At 40.4% G+C, this 26,435-nt stretch overlaps 1 protein-coding gene across 1 annotated transcript in view; it reads right to left on the reverse strand.

Annotated features, from left to right (window-relative positions):
• PTPRM (protein tyrosine phosphatase, receptor type M) overlaps nt 1-26,435 on the reverse strand; it is a 328,512-nt gene that overhangs the window by 288,544 nt on the left and 13,533 nt on the right. Inside the window, exon 2 of the mRNA XM_026035379.1 lies at nt 2,254-2,519. Within this exon, the coding sequence (XP_025891164.1) occupies nt 2,254-2,519 (266 nt within the window). The remainder of the gene's footprint in view (nt 1-2,253; nt 2,520-26,435) is intronic.

A 26,435-nucleotide genomic window follows, 5' to 3' on the forward strand; every position in this document is an offset into this window, starting at 1 on the left:
TTAGCTTCAACTTATTAGCTAAAGAGAGGGCTGCTTCTATCAAAACTCCTCTGACCGCTGCTTTGGTTCAGATACAGGGAAGCTCTGGGGCACATTCCGGGACTGTCCGTATTTGCTGAGTGTGGATTTGGTCACTCTCTTGCACCCCACCCAGACTCCTGTCACAGAACCTGAAGTGAAAACTGCTAAAGTGACAATCTCCTGTTGTTTCAAGCAGCTCTGAGGCACGGCAAAGCCTTGCACTGCAATGCCTACACCAGTGCCTGCCACAAACCTGTTTCGGTGGCCCCTCCGTTCAGGCTGGCACATGGGATTCGTGCGATTGCCATGGCCTACACACCTTCCTCCACCATCAGCTACCTGGCACTCCCGCTGGCACAAAGCTGTGCTACCTTTCGCCCTCACACTGCAGGCAGTGACACAGTGAAATAGGGATGGAGCGCTCTGCTACAGGCAGTAGCCTCTTCATAAATGTGACGGGGCATCCCCTCCCTCCTTCTCTCTGGCATCCCTGGGGGGCACCCTCAGTCTCGGCAGTGCTCTCATGCACAGCCCACAGTCTTTCAGCCTGGTGGCCAAATACAGAGAGCACTTTCACCCTGCGAGGTGCAGGTGGGGCTAACCCAGGCAAGGGCTCTATGATGAGCATAGGGCCTTGTGCCCTGACATTCAGGTCATCTGCAGCTTCACCCACGTTGCTGAGGAGCACCCAAACTCTGTAAATATGCCTGAAGCACAGAACCACAGACTGGTTGAGGCTGGAAGGGACCTCTAGAGATCATCCAGCCCAAYCCCCTGCTCCAGCAGGGACACCCAGAGCACGGGGCACAGGGTAGCATCCAGGCAGGGTTTGGAAGATCTCCAGAGAGGGAGACTCCACAGCCTCCCTGGACAGCTTGTGCCAGGGCTCTGKCACCCTCACAGAAAACAAGTTCTTCCTCACATGGAGATGGAACTGCCTGTGTTTCAGCTTACACCCGCTGCTCCTTGTCCTATCAGTGGCCACCACTGAGAAGAGCTTGGCCTCGTTCTCCCTACATTCTCCCTTCAGATATTTATATATAATACATACATGTATTATACATATCCCCTCTCAACCTTCTCTCCTCTGCCCATCTTGAAAAGGGGACAGTATCCCCATTGAGCCTTGGGGACATGCATATGTTACAAGTATTCGCAGTGAGGCCTGCTGAGGTGTCCATGAAGTGTATCCTCACCTGCATCTTCAGGACAACAGGCTGTGGCAATGTGAGACGTCCTCATGGAGCAGCTGCTGCAGCCATGGAAGGAAGCCCCCTGCAACTCCCTCGATGTACAGCACTGCTGAGTGCACGGCGAGGGCACGGGGTGCACAGCACACAGCACGGGCAGGAGCAGAAACAAGGCTCCTCCAGGTGCCACACTGGTGCTCAGGGCACCGGGCAAGCTTACTGCTGCACGTATAGATGGATGGATTTATGCTGGCAGCCTCTATTTGAGACACACACAGAGTACAGTGAAGGGACAACACTGGATTTCCTTGAGAGATCTGCAGTCAAAGGATCTCTATTTTGRGGTAGCTTTTTTCAGAAAGCCTCAAACCATATGCACAGTGGCAACATTCAGCAGTGGAGACTCAATGGAGACCACTACACAGTACTAAATGGCTGTAGGATCCATAAGCTTTCCTAGGGAAAAGCATCGTCCTAAGGAACTGTCAGATGAAATTCTCACTACATCACTGTGACACTTCCTCTTATGTTTAAGATTAATGTTGTACAGAACCAATGAATACGACTTGCAAACGGAGGACTCAGACTGAGGATTGCAAGAAAGGGCCCTGGTGCTTCTGAAGCAACAAGTGCTGCTCATCTAAATCAAACGTGAACAAAATCTCCCAGCGTTCAATTCCAGCGTCCCCAATGAACTGAATGTATGAGTGAATTCATTATAGAAAAACAGAGGTAACTGACTGAAATCTAYGGTAAAATTTCTAAATTGATTCCGGATTATTTTTTCACCTACATATAAAGAGGGTGTATGTGTCTATATACATATATTTCTTATACTTTGATAAATGCACGTATACATATACAGACATCTACATAGTTACAGTATATAAAAAAAAGACATTTGGCATCATCTGAGAGAACAGAGTTAAGACAAAGATCAGCGCAGCATGCTGAATATCCTGTCTTGATTTAAAGCCAAAACCATGATTAAGAACCTGGTGCCTATTACGAGAAAAGGAATTTCATAAAAAGCAAAACCTACCTGATAGAAGTTAGGCCAGAAGGTACTAATTGCCAGCTCTGCTCTGTTCCAAGTACCAGTGTCAGATGTGTTCCAGACTGGGTTACCTATAGGGCCATCATTGACTTTCACATAGACGTTCAGAGTGCCAGGGCTAGATCCACTCTTGCTTGCAATGTAGTAGTGGAAATCAATGCAATGTGTATCATTTTCCTTTAGGTGAGGCAGCAGCAGGTGAGCTCTCTGTCCTGCGAATCTCCCAGAGGTATTCACTAACATGAAAGATCCTGCAAAACAAAGTCACTGTTTCAATTTCTTCATTATTTCATTTTCCCCTCCTTAATAGGTGAAAGTTTCATTTCAAAAATCACTTTAGTTTGCTTCTAAGAATGGAACRGCAATTTGTATTCCGTAAGCTCAGTGCCTACAGTATGTTTCAGTGAAGTTACCRATGAAATAAATCAACGTGGAAAAAAAAGAGGTACAGCTAATRAGTTTGAAGGGCTGAATAGTCATTTGATTGGAATAATACAAATTGTTTTCTACGCAATCATATTCCTGCGCTGCACCAGAACTCTAAATGCAGAGCACAGAATTCCACTAATGTATCTACTACATTATCATTGAAGGAAGAAAACGGAAGGAAGAAAAATACAACAGGATGACTACACAGGAAGGAGGACAAATCAACAAAATACATGGGACAAAATATGTTTTTACAAAACTCTGAAAATGAATATCCTATAGATGTGCTTTGATGTATATGCATAGCTAAGTGCTTTTATAAAAATAAAGCACACATTTCTCAAACAGATATTAGGAAACAATTTTTTTAATTGAATGGTAATGATTCTTTTGAATTTCAATGAGATGCCAACTCCTCAGTCATTTCCTAAAACAAAATGTAGGTRTTTAAGAAAACTTAGTCCAGACTGCACCTCTATCTTAAATAGATTTAATTATTCAATAATACAGTTTTGCAGTTACTTTGAATTACTGATCAGGCACAATGCCTCATTAATTTTCTTTCTAGACAAAATAGCTGAGTTTCTATAATTGACAAAGGCTGACAATGAAGTGTGGTGCAAAGTAATCTGAACATTTTACTGCTTGAAAGCCATTACCGTACATTAAAATTATAGACTGTTAAATATTACAGCATATTGGAACAAATCCTTATGCATTAGTACCACAAGTGAAAGTCACTGAACAAGCTCTTCCTGTTAAAATGGTCAAAACCTGCATACTACCTGCATAAAATAGACCTTATACATTTCAAATGCATCTTCACTTATGGGGCTCCTTGCGCTGCCTTTACACACACTGCTCAGGAAAGCTTTTGCTCGGTTATTTTAATGTAGTGCCCTTCTCTCGAGGGGCTGGTTTCCAGGAGCTTCAGACCACATTACATCCCGATCTGGACGACACACAGATCTGCAGCCCTTCATTTCTTGACACATTTCAAGTCTATCCCGTAGTCTATCCCGTAGGATAGAGATGGGCACAATCAGGAGAAAGAAAATAAACTCCAGACTTTCTGCGGTGTGAGGAGTCCGAAATTATGTGTGGCCTTGGACTTATTAAAGTGCAGAATTCACCTGAGTTGCAACTTCAGCTCCCCTTGCTCAGTGCTTAACTAGTTYGCTGGAAGGTAAAACATGAAGGGGCACACAGCTACAACAACTGTTAGGCCTGTTTGTTTGGCAGTCTTTCATATAACTCATTTCCTYGTCTTTGTAATACAATAAAGAGTATAAAATAACACCAAATAAAATATACTTGAGTACCAGGGAAAGCAAATAAATTTTAAATTTAGCCATATGAATGTTTGCTTAGATCATGAAAAACAACTAATACTCCTTCCATCACTTAGGACACGCACTGCTGTTCAGTTTGTTTATAGATATTTTAAATGCAAACCTTTTGCAATATTTATGGGTGCTTAACTTATCAAAACAATGTTCACAGCATTTTTGACTTCGTGCAGATTAAGTGCCAAACTTGTTTATGTCCCAACTCGCAGAACGCCACCGAGAAAAGGATACCTTCCTTCCGGGCAACAGTACTGGAATAAAAAATACCTGAATTTGGGCCTTACTTTCTTCACCTAGTCTAACTCCGGATCCCTCCACAAGAAGAGGACTTGGCACATACTAGAATGAAAAGGCACAACATTTAGACAGAAGCTGCTACKTAGATGTTAGTTAAAATCTCACCATATACATAAGGGGTAGAAAAAGAGGCAAAGGGAGCACATTAAGCCCCTTCTTACGAAGCTTTTCAAATCTGCTCAGCTTGWCTCCCATGTTAAGTCACGTAGAAATTCCCTCTATCAACTGCTCCTATTGTCATCTGCTAAACTGAGGGCGAAGCTGCTCCCCTGCCAGCTGGTTACGTAAATCCAAAGCACAGGGGTGAAGTCAACGTGCAAATAAGCCCTTTTATTTTGCCGGCCAAACCAAAACAGGGCTCCAAGCCACAGGAAGCCAAAACGCCCGGCCCAGCCGCGCTGCTGCAGAGCGCTAGCAAGGCAGTTCCCAGCTCCACAGGGACCTTCTGCAACCCAGGGGGGCACCTCACAAACACACATCGGAAAATAAGCACACCTAGTCAGGGCAGTATCTACCAGGAAACAGTTAGCTGTTAGGAAACATCATAAACTACAAGCAGGTTCCTACAGAAAACCCATAAAGTTACTATCTGTCCTTGTAAGTCCTGAGCTGATTGTAATATGCATTACTACTACACATATATACCTTTTAAAAGGAATGATTTCTCTAGATACAGTTTCATCTCTAACACATGCATGACTGCAGTTTCCTAAGCCAAGAAGTTTAAATGCAATTTTTTAAGGTTCAGTCCTTATATCTTATATTTATCTTATATTACACCTTAAAGATCTTATATTTAGTACCATGTAGGTACTAAACCCAATGCAGCGGGTTGCAAAGTACACACTGAAAGCAAACTCGGAGCACAACCCCAAGTAGCTGATGCTGCTCAGCACCTTCTACGTTCAATTCAGGCTTCTTTATTCCATGTAAATGAACAGCCACAAACTTGCTTAGTCAGTTATAATTCATCAGTTCACCCAGCGGGTTTATATCAACAAACTTCTACAATTACTGATTATTTTTACCAGTGTTTCTACCCTTCCTCATTGACAAAAATCTTCAGTAGTAATTCAGCAAATATCAAAAGCACTTTAACAGACTAATCCTAAGAAAATGTAGTATTTGAAAAAGGCAATATTGAATAGAAGTGTTCCACAGAAAAGAGCTAGTTGGCCACTGAACTTCCTTGTAATTCTCATTAGCATCAGGAATAATTTTCTGTGGGGTTAACAGAAAAGGAAATATCTTAATTTCCTCTGGGACAATTAGAGAAGGAAATGAAAATTCTGTAACACCTATTCCACTTGCTTTTTAGTGATAAATGACAGCTTTTATTTAGGATTTTGTACATAAAGAGATCCCTAAAAGATAGAGGGATACAAGAACAGCAAAGAAAGCCAGCTCGTTCAAAGAAAGAGAAAAGTGACAACTGGAAAAGCAATAGACTCCCCTACAAAAAAAGATGGAAATGGCACAAGAGGGATTCTCCAGTCGCTTCTGCAAGTTTTCGCCATGTCACATCACCTTGTTGAGAGGCATTTTTTATACTCGCAATGTCAAACGCAATGAAATCGAATGCAGTATCGTTTCTCATGCATGAAGAAAATGTGACTGGTGAGCAAAAAAAAAAGTCACTTTGTTGATTTTTCAAAGCCCTACACATCGCTAAGGAGACATGATTAGTTTTCCTTCCAAGCAATGACAAGAGACATAAGCCACCCAGGAAMTGAAATTGCAATGATACGATAACAAATGTAAGTTAAACAGTACTACGGCTTAATCTACTTAGCCATCAGAAAGTAATGATTTTGGCTGTCGATATTTGAGAAATGTGCTAAACGAAGCAAAGCCAATGTTCCGATTTTAAGAAGAGACATTATATGTATTACTTTGTTAATAAAACATCTTTTGGGTGCAGAAATGTATCTGGAAGAGGCTGAAAAGTATGATCTTACCATCAAATATGCTGAAGTACCTTACTAGCCAGATACAAATGGTTTGATTTTGCTCACAGAATAGCATCGCTGGGTCTGCCCAGATACTGCAATTGCTGTGCACATGCAGATGAACTGCAAAGCTCAAGCAAATTGGGTCCCACTTACAAACAAGAAAAAGTCAATATATGCTATTTTATTTATTACATTTCATAAATGAAAAATGTGTACTGATGCACTTGGAAGTGCTGCAGAAAGCAGCAGCTCTGAACTTAACCACAAAGAGCCTCAAGCTCTAGTTCCCTAAGCTGGTAAACAGAAGAGCATCTGCCTTCAGTTTTTTTGGGTTTGTTTTTTTTCCTACTATTTCCTAATTTTACAGGAAAAGGAGAATTCATTTTCTTGTAACAGCTGAAAATTATGGAGCTGAGGTAATTTTAGAAAGCCCTGAAATCATGACCTAACAGTACCCAAAGAATCAGGAACAACAACTGGAACAACAAGCGCAGTGAAAAAGCAGAGGCGACGAGGTGCCTCGGAAGCTGCTCTTACATAAGATGATGAGAATTTTGAGCTGGGTCCTGAAGCAAAAGAGAATCATGCAGCTTCTCAGATGGCACAGCTGTAGTCACCAATTTAAAGGTGTAAAACAGAAAAGCAGATGAAATAGTTCAATATTTCAACCCTGGCATTCTGAAACTACATAAAGTGAAGGAAAACATGGAAAGAAGGAATCGGGATTTTCTTTACTGGTACCTAACCACTTGCAAATGGGCATAATGTATTCCAAGGAGTCAAGCCCAAACAGAAAACATTCAAGGGAGTCAGGAAGAGAAAGAATCTTAGTTGGACCGAGTATTTTTTCATGTGAAGTGCTGTGTATGCATCTGTTACAGATGTTTTACTGAACCTGAAAGTCAACACATATTTTAATATTAAACAGCTTTTTTTGTAGTGAAGGAAATAACAAAAATAGATTACAGCATTAGTAGTTCTTACACATGCAGAATTTTACTGCATGCTTCAGTCTGATTAGGAATCCAGCTACATGGCAGATCCTGCTTGGCTTCAAGTTTGAACCTCGCACGTGCTATCAAATGCACTAAAATACAGACAAGACACACTCTGGTCTAAAACAGCTTTCTTCACCGCAGTGTTTCTAGCCAAGATAGTTATTACAGGAGGGTTGATCCTTCTCAGAAAAACACAATGCTGGCAACAGCACAGGTCCAAAAAATAGAACAGCAGTATCCAGTGCAGTTTGATCAACCACTTATAGTGCCTGTTTCTCAGAAAACACAACCTTTCTCAAACTGAAACTTAMAAGGAAAACCATAACGTGTAATCCAGACTATTGTTCGACACCTGAATTGCGCATCCTTCTACAAGACAAAATGAGGCATCTTAACTAATTCAGAGGAAACTGAACTGAAGTTAGGCAGGATGTTAGCTCTGCTCTGATGCACCATGGCAGGGGCCCATGCAGGATATCAATACAAATGAAAACTGGTTCCCTACAGGTTCCACTGCCCTTGAATTAGCAAGAGGAGAGGTGCTGGAGTGCAGGAGTTGAGGCTCTCCCTCCCAGCACCTCAATGACCTCCCGTCAAGTTTGTGAATGTCTCTTAAATGTCTCAGGGRAGTCCTAAGTCCTCTTTTTAGACTCACTTGTTCATCTTAAGTTTCATGTTATAATTTAAATCCTTGTTAATTATAATCCTGAAATGAAACCAAGAATCATCCTGACCTTTGAAATGTTTACCTTCCAAATTTCCAACTACAAGAACTCTTAAAGAAAACCCTAAATATTGAAACTATTTTAATCCTAACCCTGCACACTATTCAAAAAGATCAATTCATTTCTAAACTCCAACTTTACCTGATAAAATACGAACATGAAATCACGTATTTCTGAATCATGTATTTTTGCAGTCACTTATCCAATAGCCAGTAATCTCTAAAAGAATTGATGAAGGCTGTTTGTTTTTTCTACCCTTTTGAATATTTAAAGAATGTCAATATTTAATGAATTTCACTATTTGCCTTATAGTCTTTGTTCTTTCCTTCATGACCCCTCTAGATTTCCAATGCATTGGCATTTTAGAACTGTTTCTTTTATTACTAATATATACCTCTCTCCTGTAATGTATAGAAAGTCCATAAACATAAAGTTCACTGATTTTCTCACTGATGAGAAAATAACCACTTATGGACAAATTCTGAGTGATCTGTTTAATGTTTCAGACTCAACTTCTGATTCAATCATTACCTTTAGAAAGCAAAACAAGAAAAGGAAAATGTTGGGGTATACCATACTTTCATTACAAATCAGAAACATCTTTTGATGCAGATTTAACTTTAAAGGCTTTTGAAAAGGAAAATATAAAGGTTACAGGTGGAGAAAAGGAAATTAAATGAAGGAGGAGGTTAGGGATTGTGTGAGGGAAACATATCATGTAAAGATTCATGACTCTAGCACCAGAGAGACTTGTAAAACACAAAGCTAGCAGCACCTTCCCAGGACTGAAAAAGACAAATTCAAKCTAAGTTTTCCAGAGTAGGGAGCAGGCAGTTAACCAAAGCAGTCAATTTTGATCAACTAAAATTAGGGAATGCTGTGGATCCCTCCAAAGTCTCCTTCACATAACATGATACTCAAAAGAACTGGAATCATCCCTATTCTAGAAAAACAAAAAAAGAATTTGGGATTTCTGGGATGAAGATATAAAGTAAGGCTTTGAATAATACAGAAAGGTATATAAAGATTGTGCATCTCTCTCTATATGTGTGTGTATGTATATGTACACACACATAAATACACACATACACACATCTACATAGATATGCATATATATACACACATATAAACATATACACACATACACACATATGTGTATGCACACACCCATACATATATGTGTGTGTACATACATGTATATATATACAGGTGTATATAAAGCAGTCCCTGAATGCTTTTTCATACCAACAACTTTCCCTAGTCTAGGATTTCACTTGTTGCTCTCGGAGCCAGCAGAAACATCTCCCCTTTTTCTCTGTCCGGACACAGAGCCACAGTATGTGCACCAAGGTCTTTGCTCCTTCTGCTTTCAAGGAAATCAAAGGAAGTTTCCATCCTCACAAGCAGAAATCTCCCTTTTAACCCCAAAGGCTTCCCCTCCTCTGCAGGCTACGCTCCTGCAGGTGCTTCTTTGGCTTTCCTGTCCCTCTTGTCACTAATACAGAAAGGGTCTAAAATCTCTCCTAAACAAGATATGGAAAGCCAAAATAGAGGATTCAGTAAGTAAAGAATCAAAGCACAAGAATATAAACACCACAATAACAAGCAAAACATTTTAAAGTGCCTGGATTTACTGTTGGAGGGGATTACAAGTACAGCTGATGAAGATAACAGCTAAGATGTGAAAGATTTCTCTGAAGTGCTTAACGTAGTAAACACAAACTGATTAGAACAGCATGGCAGAAAAAGGCATATGTTAAATGGATTAAAAGCTGAATAAATGGGAGTTCTCATGAGGCAAATGTTGCTGGGAAAATCCCAGCAGTTGAGGGATGGGGGCCTGTTAGAGGGTTTTGCCCTGGATCAGCATTAAACTAGATGCCATTTAATTTCTTTAACAAAGAGGAAGCATCAAATGTAAAGCTGACTCAGGTAAAATTTGCAATGGGTACAAACACCAGCAAATCAATAAAAAGTGTCCGAGCAGCCAAACTTCAGTCTGCATGACTGTTTGATCTGAGATTTCACTATGCATCAGTAAGCTCAAAGCTGAATGTAAAAAATCCAAAATCTTTCACATTCCTTTTCAACTACCCCTGCAGAATCTGATACAGGTGATCCAGCACCTTTCCAAGGAAAACTAGCCAGAGCAATCAGTCTGCATTTTGTTCCTGTGCTGGACTGAGTGTGTGCATGTGTAGACTGCAATTCCTCAAGACAAATGGCAGTTACGCTACTCACAACCTCATGTCACCTATAATACATTCACTCAGGTGTTATTTGGTCAATGTTAGCTCCAAGAGAAGTGCTGCTGCTCTTGTATCATATCCGGGGATACGGCTTCCAGACAGAGATTCTGGGTTGGACATCATGGGTTTGTATTGCCACAGAAAGGTCCATTTTTGAAATAAAATATTCAGTTCTATCTTTTGCCCAATATTAAGGAAAAAAAAAACCTTACTTCTTGCTACTTTTAAGCTCTTGCTACCTGAGCAGCAGGAGAAGGAAGAGTGCCACCTGATTTGGAGGCTTTCAGCAAGGACTGAACCCTCACAGGGAGGGGAGCGGGCGAATTCCAAGCCCTAGTTTCCAGTAACATTGCTGCCTACCCCTTTCATTTTACTGAAAAAAGCATGAGACGGGGTTTTTTTTTGTCACCCTAAGTAACTACCTGTAAAACTAAACACCGTGTGCCGCAATTCATGCTGTAGCCCCAAAGACTTACTCCTTTTCTAAGCACCTTGCCCTGGCTACATTGCAACATTGCCTGTATTTTTGTAAACCACTCAGCCATGCAATGCAGCCGCTAAGAAGCAATACCCTAGAGATAATCAGACATTGGCTCCGACATGTTTCAGGTCAGCTCCAGGGCTAAACGATCTATTCTTCAGGTAAAAGCTGAAGGTAAAAGGCTTGGAAAAGGAGAAAGAATAAAAACAGAGGGGAGGGAGAAGGGATATGGGTTGATGCTGCACGTTATCTGTACGGAAAGAGGACAAGGTTAAGAGCTATTGCTACTCTTCTCCCTTCCCAGTGACAGGCTGAAAGGTTTGTTAAACACAGAGGTTAATATAAAAAGCTTCTCAGAGCCAGAAGACAGTGAGCTTTACAACATTTATAGAAATTCAATTTTGTTTCAGCTTTAGGTTGCCAGGTTAATGTTTGACTAACGATCCTATCTACGTATACTCTTCAAAATTTTAGACTACCCCAGCACTAAGTCACTGTTCGTTTAGAATCAGACTGTCATGGAAGGAATCCACGGAAGGATTACTGTGACCTGCCTAATTACCAACTTCCCAGCTCCTGATAAAGGCAAATTGTAACCTGAATATGAGCAGGTGTGTAAACCTGCAATGTGGTGCTACACTGTTTAGTATCTGCAGTAACACAAAAATCCCATCCATCTTCTGAATTCCGCTTCCAGCGGCACTCGATGTCTGACAGTTTGTTACAGGGCTGTAATATAGAAAACAAAAGACTACTATTTCCTATGGCACTAAATCCCACAACTATACAGAGCCTTCTGAAATCTTGYTTGACATCAGTAATTTCAGAAACCTATTAGCCTCTAGGGCCATCCTAGTACTGGAGTAATTTACTCCTGGTTTTATGAGTCTGAACAAAGATAACATATAAGATATCTGCYTTATCTACCAAAGAGTAGCATGGAATATATATAAAAAATACTCCTTAGACTACACTAGACTATAATAGAGTATTTAACACACCCTTTTGAAACAAAGCAACCGTCGTTTTCTTGTACGTAGAACACATTCGGTTACTTATGTAAAGAATCCTGCTCAACAATAAGAAGCTCACCAATGTGGGAGAAACTAGAGGGGATTTCCTAAAAAATCATTTTTTGTTGTTTTTCTGAACTGAATCAATCATTGAATCTACAAAACAGGCAGTGGGTCCTTTTCCGCTCCCTTCCCTGCWTTTAAATTACAACTGATTTTAGATTAAAATTTACAGCATTTTTCGCCCAGGAAAGTATTACAGTGACCTTAGTTAAGACTTTCTGTGGAAAATTTTAAGTTCATCAGGGCCTGTGTTTGGCTGATGAGCAACATAGCTCTGAACCTTGAGCTCTTATCTGTACAGGAAAGCTGCATCAGTGTAAGTTATTTAACAGGTCAAGGGAGGTGATTCTGCCCCTCTACTCAGCTCTGGTGAGGCCGCACCTGGRGTACTGTGTTCAGTTCTGGGCACCCCAGTATAGGARRGACGTGGAGCTTCTCGAGAGGGTCCAGAGAAGGGCAACCAGGATGATTAAGGGAATGGAACATCTCTCGTATGAAGAGAGGCTGAGTGAGCTGGGCCTKTTTTCTCTGGAGAAGAGACGGCTCAGAGGGGATATGATTAATATGTATAAGTTCAGGAAGGGAGAATGCWGGGAGGAAGGGGACARGCTGTTCTCACTGGTGGCCAGCGATAGGACGAGGGGTAATGGCCACAAACTGAAGCATAAGAAGTTCCGTCTCCAGGTGAGGAGCAACTTCTTTACTGTTAGGGTGACAGAGCAGTGGAACAGGCTGCCCAGGGAGGTTGTGGAGTCTCTTTCTCTGGAGGTCTTCAAAACCCGCCTGGATGCCACCCTGTGCCACATGCTCTAGGTGTGCCTGCTTGAGCAGGAAGGTTGGACTAGATGATCTGTAGAGGTCCCTTCCAACCTTAAATATTCTGAAATATTCTGAAATATTCTGAAATATTCTGAAATATTCTGAAATATTCTGAAATATTCTGAAATTTACTCTTCTTAGCACTAAATTTTATTACTATAAAAGCAATCATCTGCCCCATGCCAAATGCAAGATACTTTATGCCTAAAGGCATTAGCTGTTGCACTCACCACAGGACAGTTTATACACTGCAGATATTTGCCTTTTATTGTCTTACAGCAGTCAGTCTGCACAGTCATAACTATATTATAACAACATAAAAGTCTGTCTAGTCTACACCAACATTTATATGTGTATATATATATATATATATATCAGCTTGAAATATTACAATAGTAGGACTTATTTTGTGCAGGAGTTAGATATTATATTTCCATTCCTGCATTCCTTTCTCTCTTTTTTTAATGCACTCAAGCTTCAGCTATAGAAGCAGCCGACAACATTTTCTACAAATTGGAATATAAAGCTGTAAATCTCTTTATACAGCCATAATTCTCTTAGGTTGTYTCCTTTTAGGGATCCTGTTATGCTCAGAAATGACAGAGAAAAGTTACATGTCTTAAGTGTTCAAATTTATTTAATTCTYACATAATTTCCAAATTCCAAAGAAATAAAATGTACAAATGTATTTGCCACTCAATTATATAGCCATGTGAAAGCATTTCTGTAAAAGACAAAACTAACAAGCAATAATAATTTAAGGCATGAGGATTTGATTTGGGTAAGGAATAAACTTCACTCTTACTTCCACAAATTTGAAATCTCAACTCAAAAACTCTTTTGCAAAAGAAAATAAAAATAATTTTAAAAAGCAACCTCTTGGCATTCCAAGGAGAAGAAAGACTCAGTCTTGCCCATTTTTTTTCTCCAGATATGTTAACTGTCACAGTAAAATCTCTCTCTACAGGCCCTTATCTAGATGAGAATAGGTCATATTCTAGATCACCAATATACAGGTTGCCAATATATCCGTGTCAACAGTCAGGCTTTCTCAAGCCGTATGAATACTGATAAAAYAGGACTTTTGCTTTTTGTTCTTTTAAAAAGCGTTGTTTCCAAGTCTTGTCTTACAAGGGTTGTTTGCTACATCCTACTTAGTATCAATGTGGCTGTATCTTAAATATAGCAAAAATATATATGAATATATGAAACATAGCAGATCTTTAAATCATTTAGTACATACAATGAAATGAATGTAGTTACCTCACAGAACTACATAGTGGCTTATTTCTGTGCAGTCCTACTACAGATACTGTTTGATATACCCTCTTTGAAGTTCTAATTTGCAAGAGATGYAATAAAGCATTAATTTGGCCCTGATTCATCACTGAAGTAGGCCCTCCAGGTTTCATGATTCATGATCCCTAGAACTCATGAGAACAATTCCCAGGAGAACAATGGGGTCACTTCCGTTTTACTTCTWTTCCAAAGAGGAAAGCATAAGACTRTAATTAAGAGAAGAGCTTAATGATGTGCTTAGGTACTGTTCAGAAAAGCACTTAGATACGTACTTAATTCAACTTCAATAGGATTAAGAATTGAGAAGGTATACATACAATAATGATGCTTTCTTAAGTTCAATTGCAGGAACGTGAAATTTCACATCTTATTTAATTTTGGTTAATTGAAGTATCATTGCATTAAAGGATAAATTTCTCAGAATTACCCAAGTGATACYGTGCCTATCTGCCAATAAAGCAGCATCACGATGGAGGTCCTGGAGTTGCTTTCATAAGAGCTAATTTTTCTACATAGTATATAGCAAGTAGACACAGCAATTAAGGAGCTGCAAGCTGTAAAGTCATGGAGGCACTAATATATACTGTACATGTTAATAGAGTATCTAGTATGATCCTTGCCTGAGAGGAAGTGCTAATTAATTTACCAAAACTCATATTCTTATGTCCTGAAGCTACTTTTTTAACAGCATTTAGGTGTCTCTCAGTAGACTTGTAATTCCCAAATTACGAGCTACAGTAAATGAGCCATGCAAAACCATATCTGCGAGGTAAATTGTACTGTGCTTTCAGTTAAGTTTTACATTAAAGACAGTTGGTGGTCCATAAGAAACGTTAAGGCTTGGTACTAATGTTCACATAATAAAAAAAGTTTGAAGAATACAAGCTTAAGCTCTTGAAAACTCTAGTCTAGAACTCAGTGCAGTTGCTTAAAATTAAGTCGCTTAAAAACCGCCATTAAAAATGGCGGCTGCCGCTGGCCACCACCAATGGGCCCTGTCTCTCCTACTGATTCCCTGGCCTGGGAAGGGGAAAGGAGATCCCAATCTGAGGCTGTGCCCCATAGGGGAAGGAGTGACCATGTGGGGACGCTGCTGTGGGTGCACAGAGCCACCCGAGGGAGGGAGAAGCCCTGCAAAATGGAGGTGCAGCGAGCAGGCCGCGCACGGGACCAGGAGGCACMGCGTGATGCCGCCCATGCTCCTCCTTCCCCCCACAGGGACACTTCACCCCCCTGGTGGCAAATGGTTGGCAAACTGCTACCTACAAGCAGGCAGCCTTAAGCTCAGCCTTACATCCAGGTAGCCATGAAAACAAGCAGCGTGGGAAGTAGATGAGGAGCAGCTATGCTCTACACCACCGGCTGCTTAAATGAGGGTTTCGTGTTCAGTACAAAAAATCCGTTTCCACACTGGCTTATATTTATTTTTCAGTTGCCTGACTGCAACTTAATTTGGTAAAAAGATTATTTCGTATCTCAATTCCATTAAGCTCCCTTTTAGCATCTGTAATTATGAATCATTTTAACATAACTTTTGGGGCACTACAGGAGATTTTTTTGTTGTTCTTTCAAAAGCCTGCTTCGTGCAACCTATAATAAGCTACTCCTCATCAGTACAAGGTAAAAATCTTCACTAATATTAGGAAATACCATCACAATGAACCAGATTACATTAAAATATTAGAAGAAAAGAAAATATTAAAATGAGTAATTGTTATGCTCAATTATCCTTCAGGATATAATAAATACTCAGTGTTTCATTTAGATTGCCACTTTGTGTCAAAAGTAGGAACATAAAATACACATACATGTACACACATAAATTCACATTTAGGCAAGCACCAGAGTCACTTGGCTTTATTACGACATGGCCAAAYTTGTTCTCTCTTCTTCTCTCGTCTCACTTTTTGTCTTTTTGTTTTGCCTTACATAATTATTTTACTTGATATTATTTTGGTTCGATTTACCAAAAACAATCTTCTTTCCCCTGGATTTTTTGCTGCCATCTTTTGAACCTTGGCTACTCGATTGTGAAAATGGGAAGACTAATGAGCAAAATATGTGTTCTACAAAAAATTGCTCCATAATATATTAAAACAAAGAGGTACCTTAACAACTCTGCCAATGAAATTTGTATTACTGACATTTTACCGACAGACAGTGAAGCTGAAATCCCACTGAAAACATGCCAGCTTTATTCCAACTAGGATTTCTCTCCTGAAGTTAAAATCCATCATCAGCAAACTAAGGGAGCTTACAGTTTGGCTACCAACAAGCCATTTTAACAACCATTTACAGAGAGTTTCTCAGCTACCATTTCAGTGAAAGCTGTCAAGGGCAGGAAAATCACAGATTTCCTATTTAGGCATCCAATTTAGAAAAAAAAGAAAAAAAAAACAACTAAGCCTGAATCTTTTAATCAAATGATTTGCCAAGGAAATTACATCAGTGGCAGAACATGCTCAAACTAAAAGCTTTATTTATAGCCCGCTATTTTTCAAATCAGCTACTATGACAATACCTACAACTATAATATTTAGCAGAGATGAAAAAAAATATAGCCTCCTTTTTTCCAATGTATGTTCATATATGTTATGTAGTAATTTGTATTTAGCAACATGCAGTAACATGCACATTTAAAACAATATGGAAATAAATCGGAGAGAAAAAAAAAAAAAAAAGGAAAACTAAATCAGCAGTGCATATGCCATGATAAACACACTCTTGCTTTGGGATGGGARTTTTGTTTTCCATCAGCTACCTTAACCCTTCCAGGTCATAAGTCCCTACTTCACAAGGCTAGAGAACAAACTATAAAGAAAACCACCAATTCCATCCATCTTCTGTTTCTTCCTATCTCCTCAATAGGAAAGTTGWGGGTAGTCTAATGAAAAGCAAATACACTCCTCTGTTAGCAGATGTCAGCAATCTTTCCCTCATGCTGCACAATTGCAGATTTACAAGCTCAGAACTTAAGAGTCTCAGAACACCTTGGAAACTTTGGCAGTGCAATTCTGGTAAGCATGCTCTTTCCACGTGTGTGGATGCTTTAAACAGATATTCTGAAGTGGTTTGCTGAGACATGAAAGCTGTCATGCAAAGGAAAAAGACCAGCTAAGTGCTGAAAGCCATTTACGCACAAAATTCATTATCATGCTACGGGAGCTGTACACTGGTRTTCTCATTCTGCTGAAAGTTTACACCAACTCCTCCACTCCTATTACTCTGAAACACCATCTGATGAAAATTAATCCTGTTTTTACTTTCTACACAAATCTCTAAAGATAGAAAGGGTTTCTTTATGATCTGAAGTGTACTTATTTTAAAAGGATAGTTCAGTTAGGCATCAACCTCATCCATGTTATTATACTCAGAATATATTTTCATTTGATTTTTCTCAGGGCTGTGAGACCAGAGCAGAAATCTGGAGCAATGAAGACTTGCCCTCAGGGGAAAAGGATCAGGTTGGGGAATAAAATCTGGACATACATACATTTACTGGGTGTCACCATCAGGCTGAGGGATGTGACCCTTCTCCTCTGCTCAGCCTTAGTGAGGCAGCACCTGGAGCAATGGGCACAAACTGAAACATCGGACATGCCACCTGAACATAATAGAACACTTCTTGACCATGAGAGTGGCGGAGTCTCCATCCCTAGTGACTCTCAACACCTGACTGGTCACAGCCCAGGGCAACCTGCCCTAGGTGACCCTGGTTGAGCAGGGGACTCAGATCAGATGATCTCCACAGGTCCCTTCCAAGCCCAACTTTCCCGAGACCATTCCGTGACTCATGCAGTCAGAYGGGCAACAGGACAGACTCCATCCTATGGGGAACCATTAGTTGTTCAAGGCATGTAGGCTATTTCTTCATTTTGCTCATCATTTTGATAGGGCTTGTCATGATATCAGAGGTAAAACTCACTAAGCTTTAGCAAAATGGAAGTTAATTTGCTGAAGGAATAATGTAAGAGGGATTTTTATTAAACCCTAATTACTTCTACTTCATTAGTACTTCAGACTGGCTGCTATCACTGTTGCAATGGAGGTCAGTGAGAATGAATCAGTCCAGACTTTCAAATACACTGCTTYTCCTTGTCTTTTTCTAATGCTCTATTGCCTTTTCTTGTATCTCAGTAATAAAATTCACAGAAATCATACTAGGAAAGGCAAAAAGCAATGACTGAAAAATGTCAGTGGTAGACGAGCTCTTATTGCCCCTTTTAAAGAACTTCATCCAGCACTTTCTTCAGCTGTAAGGACTAGCTCTTTTGCAAATAGGAAGCAATTTAACCAGGAGCCTTGTTTGGCAGATGAAAAGCATGTATTATAAATCCCTTCATTTTGTCAAAAATCAAGGGGGAAATGCTGCAATATGTTCTGGTAATGTCTACCTCAGGATCTCCCTTGGCTTGCTAGACTAGCTTAACTAGGTACACAGGGATAATTTTAAACTCCTGTTTTCCCTGAAATGCTCTTTTTGCCTGTCTGGTATTTTAAAATAAAAGCAGATTTGCACTGAAAACAAATTTAATAGATTACAATTTATAAGTCTAGTTTCATGGATTTAAAAATCTTTAAACTTTATTAGAAAAACTGCTGTCTTGAAACCCCTGAGTGAACATTTTATCTTTTGTACACAACTACTGTATTCAAATCCAACCAGAATACAAATCCAACCAGGAAACAAAGGCCTAGAAAAGAATCAAATCCTATAAAACAAACTCCAGTAAAAATCMTTATTTTCTATAAAGGCCTAGGATTCCTCAGGAAGGGTGCTTCAAAAACTGCATTTTTGGAATGCATAAACCCTTTTTGTCTAGTCCACTGTGTTATTAACCTACACTGCCCTCTATTTCAGACCTGCAGAACCAAGTTTAAGACTCTTACACCTAGTGGGCCCAATTCTTTCCTCAGTTTTCTGTAGTTTCTTCTCCAACCTTGACAGCCCCTTTTTTTTTGCTCCTCAGCCTCCCCGGGGTTGAGCACGGGTCTTTTTCCTGCCTCAATCTGAAGCAATCCACCCCTTTTCTCTATTCAAGGTAAACTCTGAGAACACAGGACTAAATCAGGTCAAAAGGGCACTCACGATTTGCTCAACAGACACAGCCTGTTGAGGCAAATCCTTGAATGATGCTCTTCCCTCTGCCTTAACTCTAGATTCTTTAATTTCAAGGGGCCCATTGCTATCACAATTTCTAAAAAAGGTGCACCTGGATCCTATACATATGTCTGGTTTGTCCTGATCTTGTGGGTACCAGGAAGACTGAGTCTTTGAGCCTAATTAGAAGTGWAAGTGAAGCAATGCAAACAGCAATTAACGTATCCCCAAACACATGATCAGGGTCTTAAGAGCGCGACTGCTATAGAAAGCATTCACATCCTTAGCTGCCTTCTATACAGCGCTGAATTACATTTGTTTAACAAATAATAATAATAAAGCATGAAAGGATGAGCACTGAGAAAAGGCCTTTTTCTACTTTACTATTCAAAACTTACTCACAAGCCATCAATTATCTACCAAATAAGTGTGCTAAGCTACATGTGAAAAGCATCCTTTAGGTGAACTAATTTTAATCTTGCATCGAACAGCAAAAATAAAATTTCCTGTCTTTAAAATCTCCAGCGATTCCACAGCAGATGGAAGAACAGTGCTTGAGCCAAAATACCACCACTTCAGTTATTCTCCATAGCATTCATTTTATTTCATGCCAGTTAAAAGACTTCTTTTTTTCTTTTCTTTTGAAGATTAATCCACTAGTTCAGTCCATCTGAAAAAAAATCTAAAAACACTGAGGATTTGGGGAGATGCTAGTGGAAATTTCGCTCAAGGGTCCTCAAAAGCTCAAGGAAATCACCACCAGGAAACGACTTTCTAATCAAGCGTAAGGAGGAAAGCGCAAAGTGTTTTACAACAACGCATGACAAGCTTCAACAGTTAGAAAACATTATTCTTTCCCCTTTAAATATATCAAATGCCCACAAATAACTGATATTCTAATTTTACCTCATATATTTATATATGTCATATGTTATACACACATTCTACACTACACGCACAGGGAGGGTAAAAATCAAGTTTTCCCTTGTTTTTTCTTATACACAAATAACATTAAAATTGTGTAGTCATTCTGCTGTTGTTTTCTTTTTTTTTTTAATTTATTTATTCCATCTATCTCAGGACAGGAGGCAACGCTGCTTTGTTCTTCACACAGATCCTTTGTGATTTTCAGCCTCCAAATACTCACATTGATCCTGGGCAAGAAACAGATCCCTATGCCATGCAAATCACCACCAAGGACACTGAAACCTCAGGCCGGTGCCCATCTCCATCTGCCCAGTGACTCAGACCCTAAGATCAAAGCCTCCGAGTTGGAGACTTAAAGCTATCAACAGCTAAAGCAAATCTCCAGTCCTTCAAAAGCAATCAGAATAACCAAGGCCCAGGGTTACATGCACGCATACAAATGTAAATGCTTACATTTTGAGTTGACCTGGTAGTTCTTGGGTATCTTTTTAAAAGACGTAGTGCTCCTGGCCAGCGATGGGAGAGCCTTTTGTGCAGGGCTGCAAAGGGAAGGGCCTCTCGACAGGCGCCTTCAGCCTTGCAGCCCCCGTCGGGATGCTCCGTCCCCTGGCAAAGCTACAGAGCTGCAGCTCAGGCTTCCAGATGCCACGTTCTCCACAGGATGGGGATGCCTTTCTCCAACCCTGCACTCATGGAAAGGGAAACTTGGCCTGAGTCACCTGAGAGCTCCAGTAAGAGGGATGTGCTCCACCAAGAGTAAAATCGACACAGAATCATTATGGTTGGAAAGGACCTTCCAGATTATCAAGTCTAACCATAACCCCATCACCACTAAGCCCTGCTAAGTCCTGTGCAAGGATATCCATATGCTCCTAAGACATTTCTTTACAGTAAATACTAACGACAAGTGCAAGCATCAATTATAAGATGCCTCTATTTTATCAATGGCTCTGTCATTAAAGTCATTTTTAATGTCAGTGAAAGTTGGGGTTAAGGGTGGATTGCAGACCTGCATTCAGCACCACGGTTTTGGAGCAGAAAACAACCCATCCCTGCTGCGAGGAATCAGGAGCGGGTGCAGGAGCCTCTCCGCTTTATTTCATGCTCTGACACTGACTCATTATCTTAAGTGAGTCACTTAACCTGCACACATCAATTAACCTGTCCGTAAATTATGCAGGATACCCCGCAGCCTCACGGTTGTTATGAGGCRTTTTTCATTTCTGTAGGGACATTTGACATTCTTGGATAAATACGAGTACAAAGTTTATTACTGCCAGCTAATGAGAGATCACGTTAGGAGAGGGCCATCCATATGCTATGTGCCATTTGCAGATATTTTTCATGAGAAATGCCTCTTCTGAATAGTCATCAGTGGTGGGTATCGCTCTTCTCAATCCCTGTGATACTTCTCACATTTACAAGCTTTTGCTCTGAGCATGTAAGATGACAGGCATTAAACAGGGACGATGACTGCCAATTCCCACAGAAGAATTTAAACAAAAATGATGACATGGCATGGAGAACAGATGACCTTTAGTGCTCATCCTGCTCTAGCAAGAAAAAAAAAGTAACTTTTTAAAACATTATCATTATGTCCTTGCTTAATTCTGTTGTTTCCTGAAAAGCAGACCCATCCTCCCTRTGTCATACTGAGTCCAAATATTTAAAAATATCACTGTAAAAATTTTTGCATAAAGAGAAAATAGGTAGTTTATACTTGGTGTCCTAGTTAGACATATACCTCAACACACACTAGAATATATAAAAAATAATCTCCATAGTCACCTTCAACTTCAGTTATTTTTACATTTCCTTTTATATATTCAAGTAAAAGCATTAAATGGGCTAAGATTATTTATATCCACTCTAGAGATGGGACGAGTTCAGAATACAGGATGCTACTGTTTACATCTTGCAATGAAACCCTCTCAGTACAATAAATAAAACAGAAAAAATAATGAAAGCATCCAAGGTTACAAAGATATTTATCAATAGAAGATAACYGGGTTTGGGTGTCTGCTCATAACAGGGACATTAAACACTGTAAGAGAAGAGAATTGATATTAATATAGAAACGAGAAGGAACAAATGAAGGCAAAGTATATTTTAGAATTTGTTGGCAGGAGTAATCACCAAGTCCAGTAATACTTCTCACACTTCCTAAGTAATCAGACATGTTTGCAGTATCACAGACTTAGCTGATGCAAGCTGCCTATGCTTCTACYGAATATGCACAGATGTCGTGAAGGTATTTAAAACAAAAGCAAGGGATTGTACTTCCTTGGTAACCTACTTCCTGAACCTTCCACTTCGAATCTTTCACTAAAGCTGAAGCATTAATCATGACACATCAAGGTGAGTATGCACCCTCACAACTCTTTTTCCTCTTCAGTCTTCAATTCTGGTGGAGGAAAAAAATACAGAGGCTATTCTGTGACGCTGTCAAAACTAGTTTGGGGGCATCAAATAACGTCTGGAAAGGGAATTTGCAGATTATTTGACGCAGCGTCTCAGGGGTGCTCATGACATTTATTAGGATAACAGTCTTGAAAAATTACATTTTAGTGCATTAATACAAAAGTTCTCCATGGCAAACATTAGAAAGATGTGGCGAATGACGTACCCTTTGGAAATAACTGTTATCCTAGATAAGTAGAGGTCAAGCAAGATCAGCTTGACAAACTGGAAGAGTCTATTATATCCTTATTAAAAATACAGAGATTCAAGACACTCGGATTTCTTTGTCAGTTTTTCCAAATAAAAACCCATGCAAACTCATGCAAGTTTTGTGTTTCTCCTGCGTTTCATCGGGTGAGGTGGCTGGAGTGAGCAGAGAGCTGTGTGTGCATCCGTGTGTCCCCGATGTGTCCGGGGAAGGGCACGGAGATGAGTGGGGACACGAGTGAGGCTGCTCAGCCTGGCTGCAGCGCGTGCTGAACGGATCCCCCCGAGTGATCCCTGTGCAGGATTGGCACTGGCGGTCGCAGTTGCCATTACTGAGTCAAGGGACAAAGCCAGGAGAGTTTTATCTCATGGCAGATACCCCTGTTTTGAATCAAGTTTCCTGAAGGAACTCAAAATGCCACAGATAATATCTAACACTGAAGTCGACTCTGCCTTTCAGTATTCCCTGAGATGMCCTCCTGAGGTCCCTTTCAACCTGAATTATTCTGTGAGCATATGGTGAGAGACAGATATTAGACACTGTTCCCGATGTTATCTTAAATAAATATATTTTGAAAAGCATTGGCAGAACTCACCCTTCCAAGTTAGGGATGCAACTTCATTTTCAGAAGGGCACAGCAGCACTAGGAGCACATGTGACCGTCAACTTCCCCTCCCAACACTGCTCTGATAACAGCGTTTCCAGGTCTAGAGGTCTTAAATAATCCCACGTTTTGCTAATACTGAAAATGCTATGAACCAGGCAAGAGAGCTAGATGCCTAATATTTCTCAGGGTGTAAATTCCCAAGGAAAATGTAATTCAGCCACCTGCAGCTAAATACTTCTACTCTCTCACATGCTGCTCTTCATTCCAGAAGACCTGCTGTTGTTTTGGCCCAGGTGACTTCTGCCAAATGGCAGCTGCCTAATGCAGCTCTTTGGCTAAACTCATACTTCTGCACCCAAAATGCAAAGGGAATTTCTTAGTTTTTCTTTCTGTGTGATGTGTAATAAATATCAGGATGCACACTGGAAGGAAAAACATTGATGATGGGGACAATAATAGAAGTAGCAGCTAGAACACCATCTCTAACCAAGACTTATGTGCAGTTAATCCAGCAGTGTTACTACAGAATCAGAGATGAGTTTAAAATATGTATTTTTWAAAGACCTAGAGCGAAAATATGAACTTCTATGCCACTTCTGCTAGTTTGCACGGGACAATCCAGGAGTACAGATCTCTTCTACTTAAGTTCATATTTACTATTATGTGATAGGCATGTTACATTATAAACAAGCTCAGTGAAGCTGTTTGTATGCAATTTGCCAGAGCAGACAATACTTGGTTATTACTTGAAGCCGTAGGCAGCCAAACTGTTTTCTCCATAGCAATAGGCAAAATCAGGCATTAGTCTTCAGAGACGCCAGTCACCAACTTGCATTGAGGAAATACCCTTTTATAGGTTGACTCATAGGAAACATCTTGTTGGTGTCACCTTTTTCCCTTTTTTATTTTTGTTTGGCTTGCTTGCTTTAGTTAAAGTAGGGATCATCATTTTTCCAGTTCTACTAAATGGAAAGAGAGCCTGCTGACAGAAGGATGAAAAGCTCTCTGCTCAACAGATGAACTTAAATGCATTAACCTTTTGCTTCTCTAGTTGTGTCACAAACTTTTCTTACAGTCAAACGGAGGTTTTTGAAATGGACAAAGCATTTTTTAACTGCTAGTGACTTGTAGGTGACACTGATTGACAGGTCAGTGTTAAATGAATGGTGGAAAGACAGAAACTAGGCTGGTTATCCTTCCAAGCCCTTTTCCAGCTGGTGGATGGGGAGCAGAAAGAAGAGTGTCGGCGTGTGCTAATGAGAGGCCTTAGTGAAACCAAGGGCTCCAGAGCTCCTGCCAGAGCAGCTGCAGCAAAGCTCAACGCTTCCATGGCCATCTGCACGAGGGCAGAGCTGCTTGCTGGTAAGCTCATGCTGAGGGGGCCGAGGCAAGGGAGCTCGTGCCAGCCTCTCCACTGCTCATCCTTCATCCATCTTCAGCAAAACCTTCCTGGCCCTCCTGGATTCTCTGCTCATGAGAGATGAGGAAAACTAGGTGGGATCAAGATACAGATGCATCTCCAAGATGGAAGAGAACAGCTCTGTGGCCTATGACATGTTCTTCTAAGGATGATTTTTCTAAGGACAGGAAAATAGTAGTTGAAAGGATAACAACATGGTCTGRAAAGCCTTCTAACAGCTGGACTTAGGAGAGTGCATTGCACATTGACAAAGAGAGGTATTTTCAGGATTAGCAAGGCAGAGTCTTGCCAGAAGACAAGAAGGCTTCATTTCAACTTAAAATTGCTTAAAAAAAGACAGAACTGTTCAAGAAAACTTAATATTCATTAAACTTGGATGAATATTAGAAGATCAAGTTACAGCTTCTTACTGGAATGCTCTTTTTGTTGCTTTCTCTCCCCCAAGCCCCTACAATCTCTCTCCCAGGAGCTATCAATTCTAGAGACCACAGCACAATTTATTGGCATGCCCTGCGCAGACCAAAACATCAAATTTGTCTGCTTTTTGCACATAGATCCCTCCAACTCCTGCCAAATGTGCAAAGGAGCAAAATTTATTAATTGCAAGGTGCCTTGAAGTAGTCTCAAGTGCTGATTGCCAATAGACATCATGTTCTGTGAAACAGAAAATTAACAGATCTGCCTGCTGCTAAAAAAACCCAACCCAGCACCTAGCACTAGACCATAAAAAGTGCAAGTTTTCTTCCTGGCATTTTTTTAAAGCATCCTTTTCTAGACTTGTGAATATTTGTTCCCTCCCTAGCCCATGTTAACAAAGTCACATCAGGGTGTCCGCCGACAGCGCCTTGCCTCTGATCTCATTAATATTTCTAACTCTCAGGGAAAGCTTTAAGAAAAAAGATGATTCTTTAATTTAAAATTTCCGTGCATGCTTAAGCAGGCGAGCGTTTGGAGAATGTGATTTCGCTAATTAAGTTGCCTTGGATGGTGCGAGCACCAAGCCCGAGCAAGGTCTGAGCTCCTCTCCCCTTCCCGGCCAGGGCCAGAGCCAGCAGCAGCCGCGGACACGGGAACCAGCTGGGACCTGGCGTCCACCCATCCTACACGCGGTATCCCGGCCGTGGCCATCAGAATTCCCTGCGGGAGAGGGGCAGTGAATCCTAAACACCTGGGAGAAAATCAGGGTTCTCCATTAGTCTTAGAGAGCTCTAGAAGTCAAAAGAGAAGTATTAGGATGAAAAGCTTAAGCTCCTGCCTTAGTGAATAYGGCGACTCTGTACAACTATACATTAACAGAGGCTTATTGCCATGACTTTTTCTTCCTTTAGTTCTTTTTATGGCAACAGCTGGTATCTATCAAATATCAAGCCTATGAATATTTTACTGTTCATTACTATACAAGTGTTTGTATGAAAGTGGCTGTTTCATTAACTGTTTTAAACAAAAGCTGGACTGAATCTGTTCTGCTGGCACTAGATTTTTTGGTTTTGTTTCTTTGACTATTTTTTTTTGGAAGAAACCTAACACTCCAATCTGGCTGATCTTGTTGACAGGAAATAATACATATATTTGGAAAGKGCTGTTGGCTCAGTGTGTAGAATAGTAAAATATGTAGCATGTTCCCTGGTTCCTTGTAAAGAAACAGAAAACAAAATACTTCTCTCCTCCCAGAGGAACTTGGATAAAATCAAGTACATTCCTATCCAGGTCTCAAAGCAAAAATGTTTCAAGGTTCTTTATAAACCCCTTGCAACTACAAAGTAAAACTAC

This window comes from Nothoprocta perdicaria, unplaced genomic scaffold (genome assembly GCF_003342845.1).
Source record: "Nothoprocta perdicaria isolate Ctin4 unplaced genomic scaffold, notPer1 scaffold_16, whole genome shotgun sequence".
Classification (NCBI taxonomy): Eukaryota; Metazoa; Chordata; class Aves; order Tinamiformes; family Tinamidae; genus Nothoprocta; species Nothoprocta perdicaria.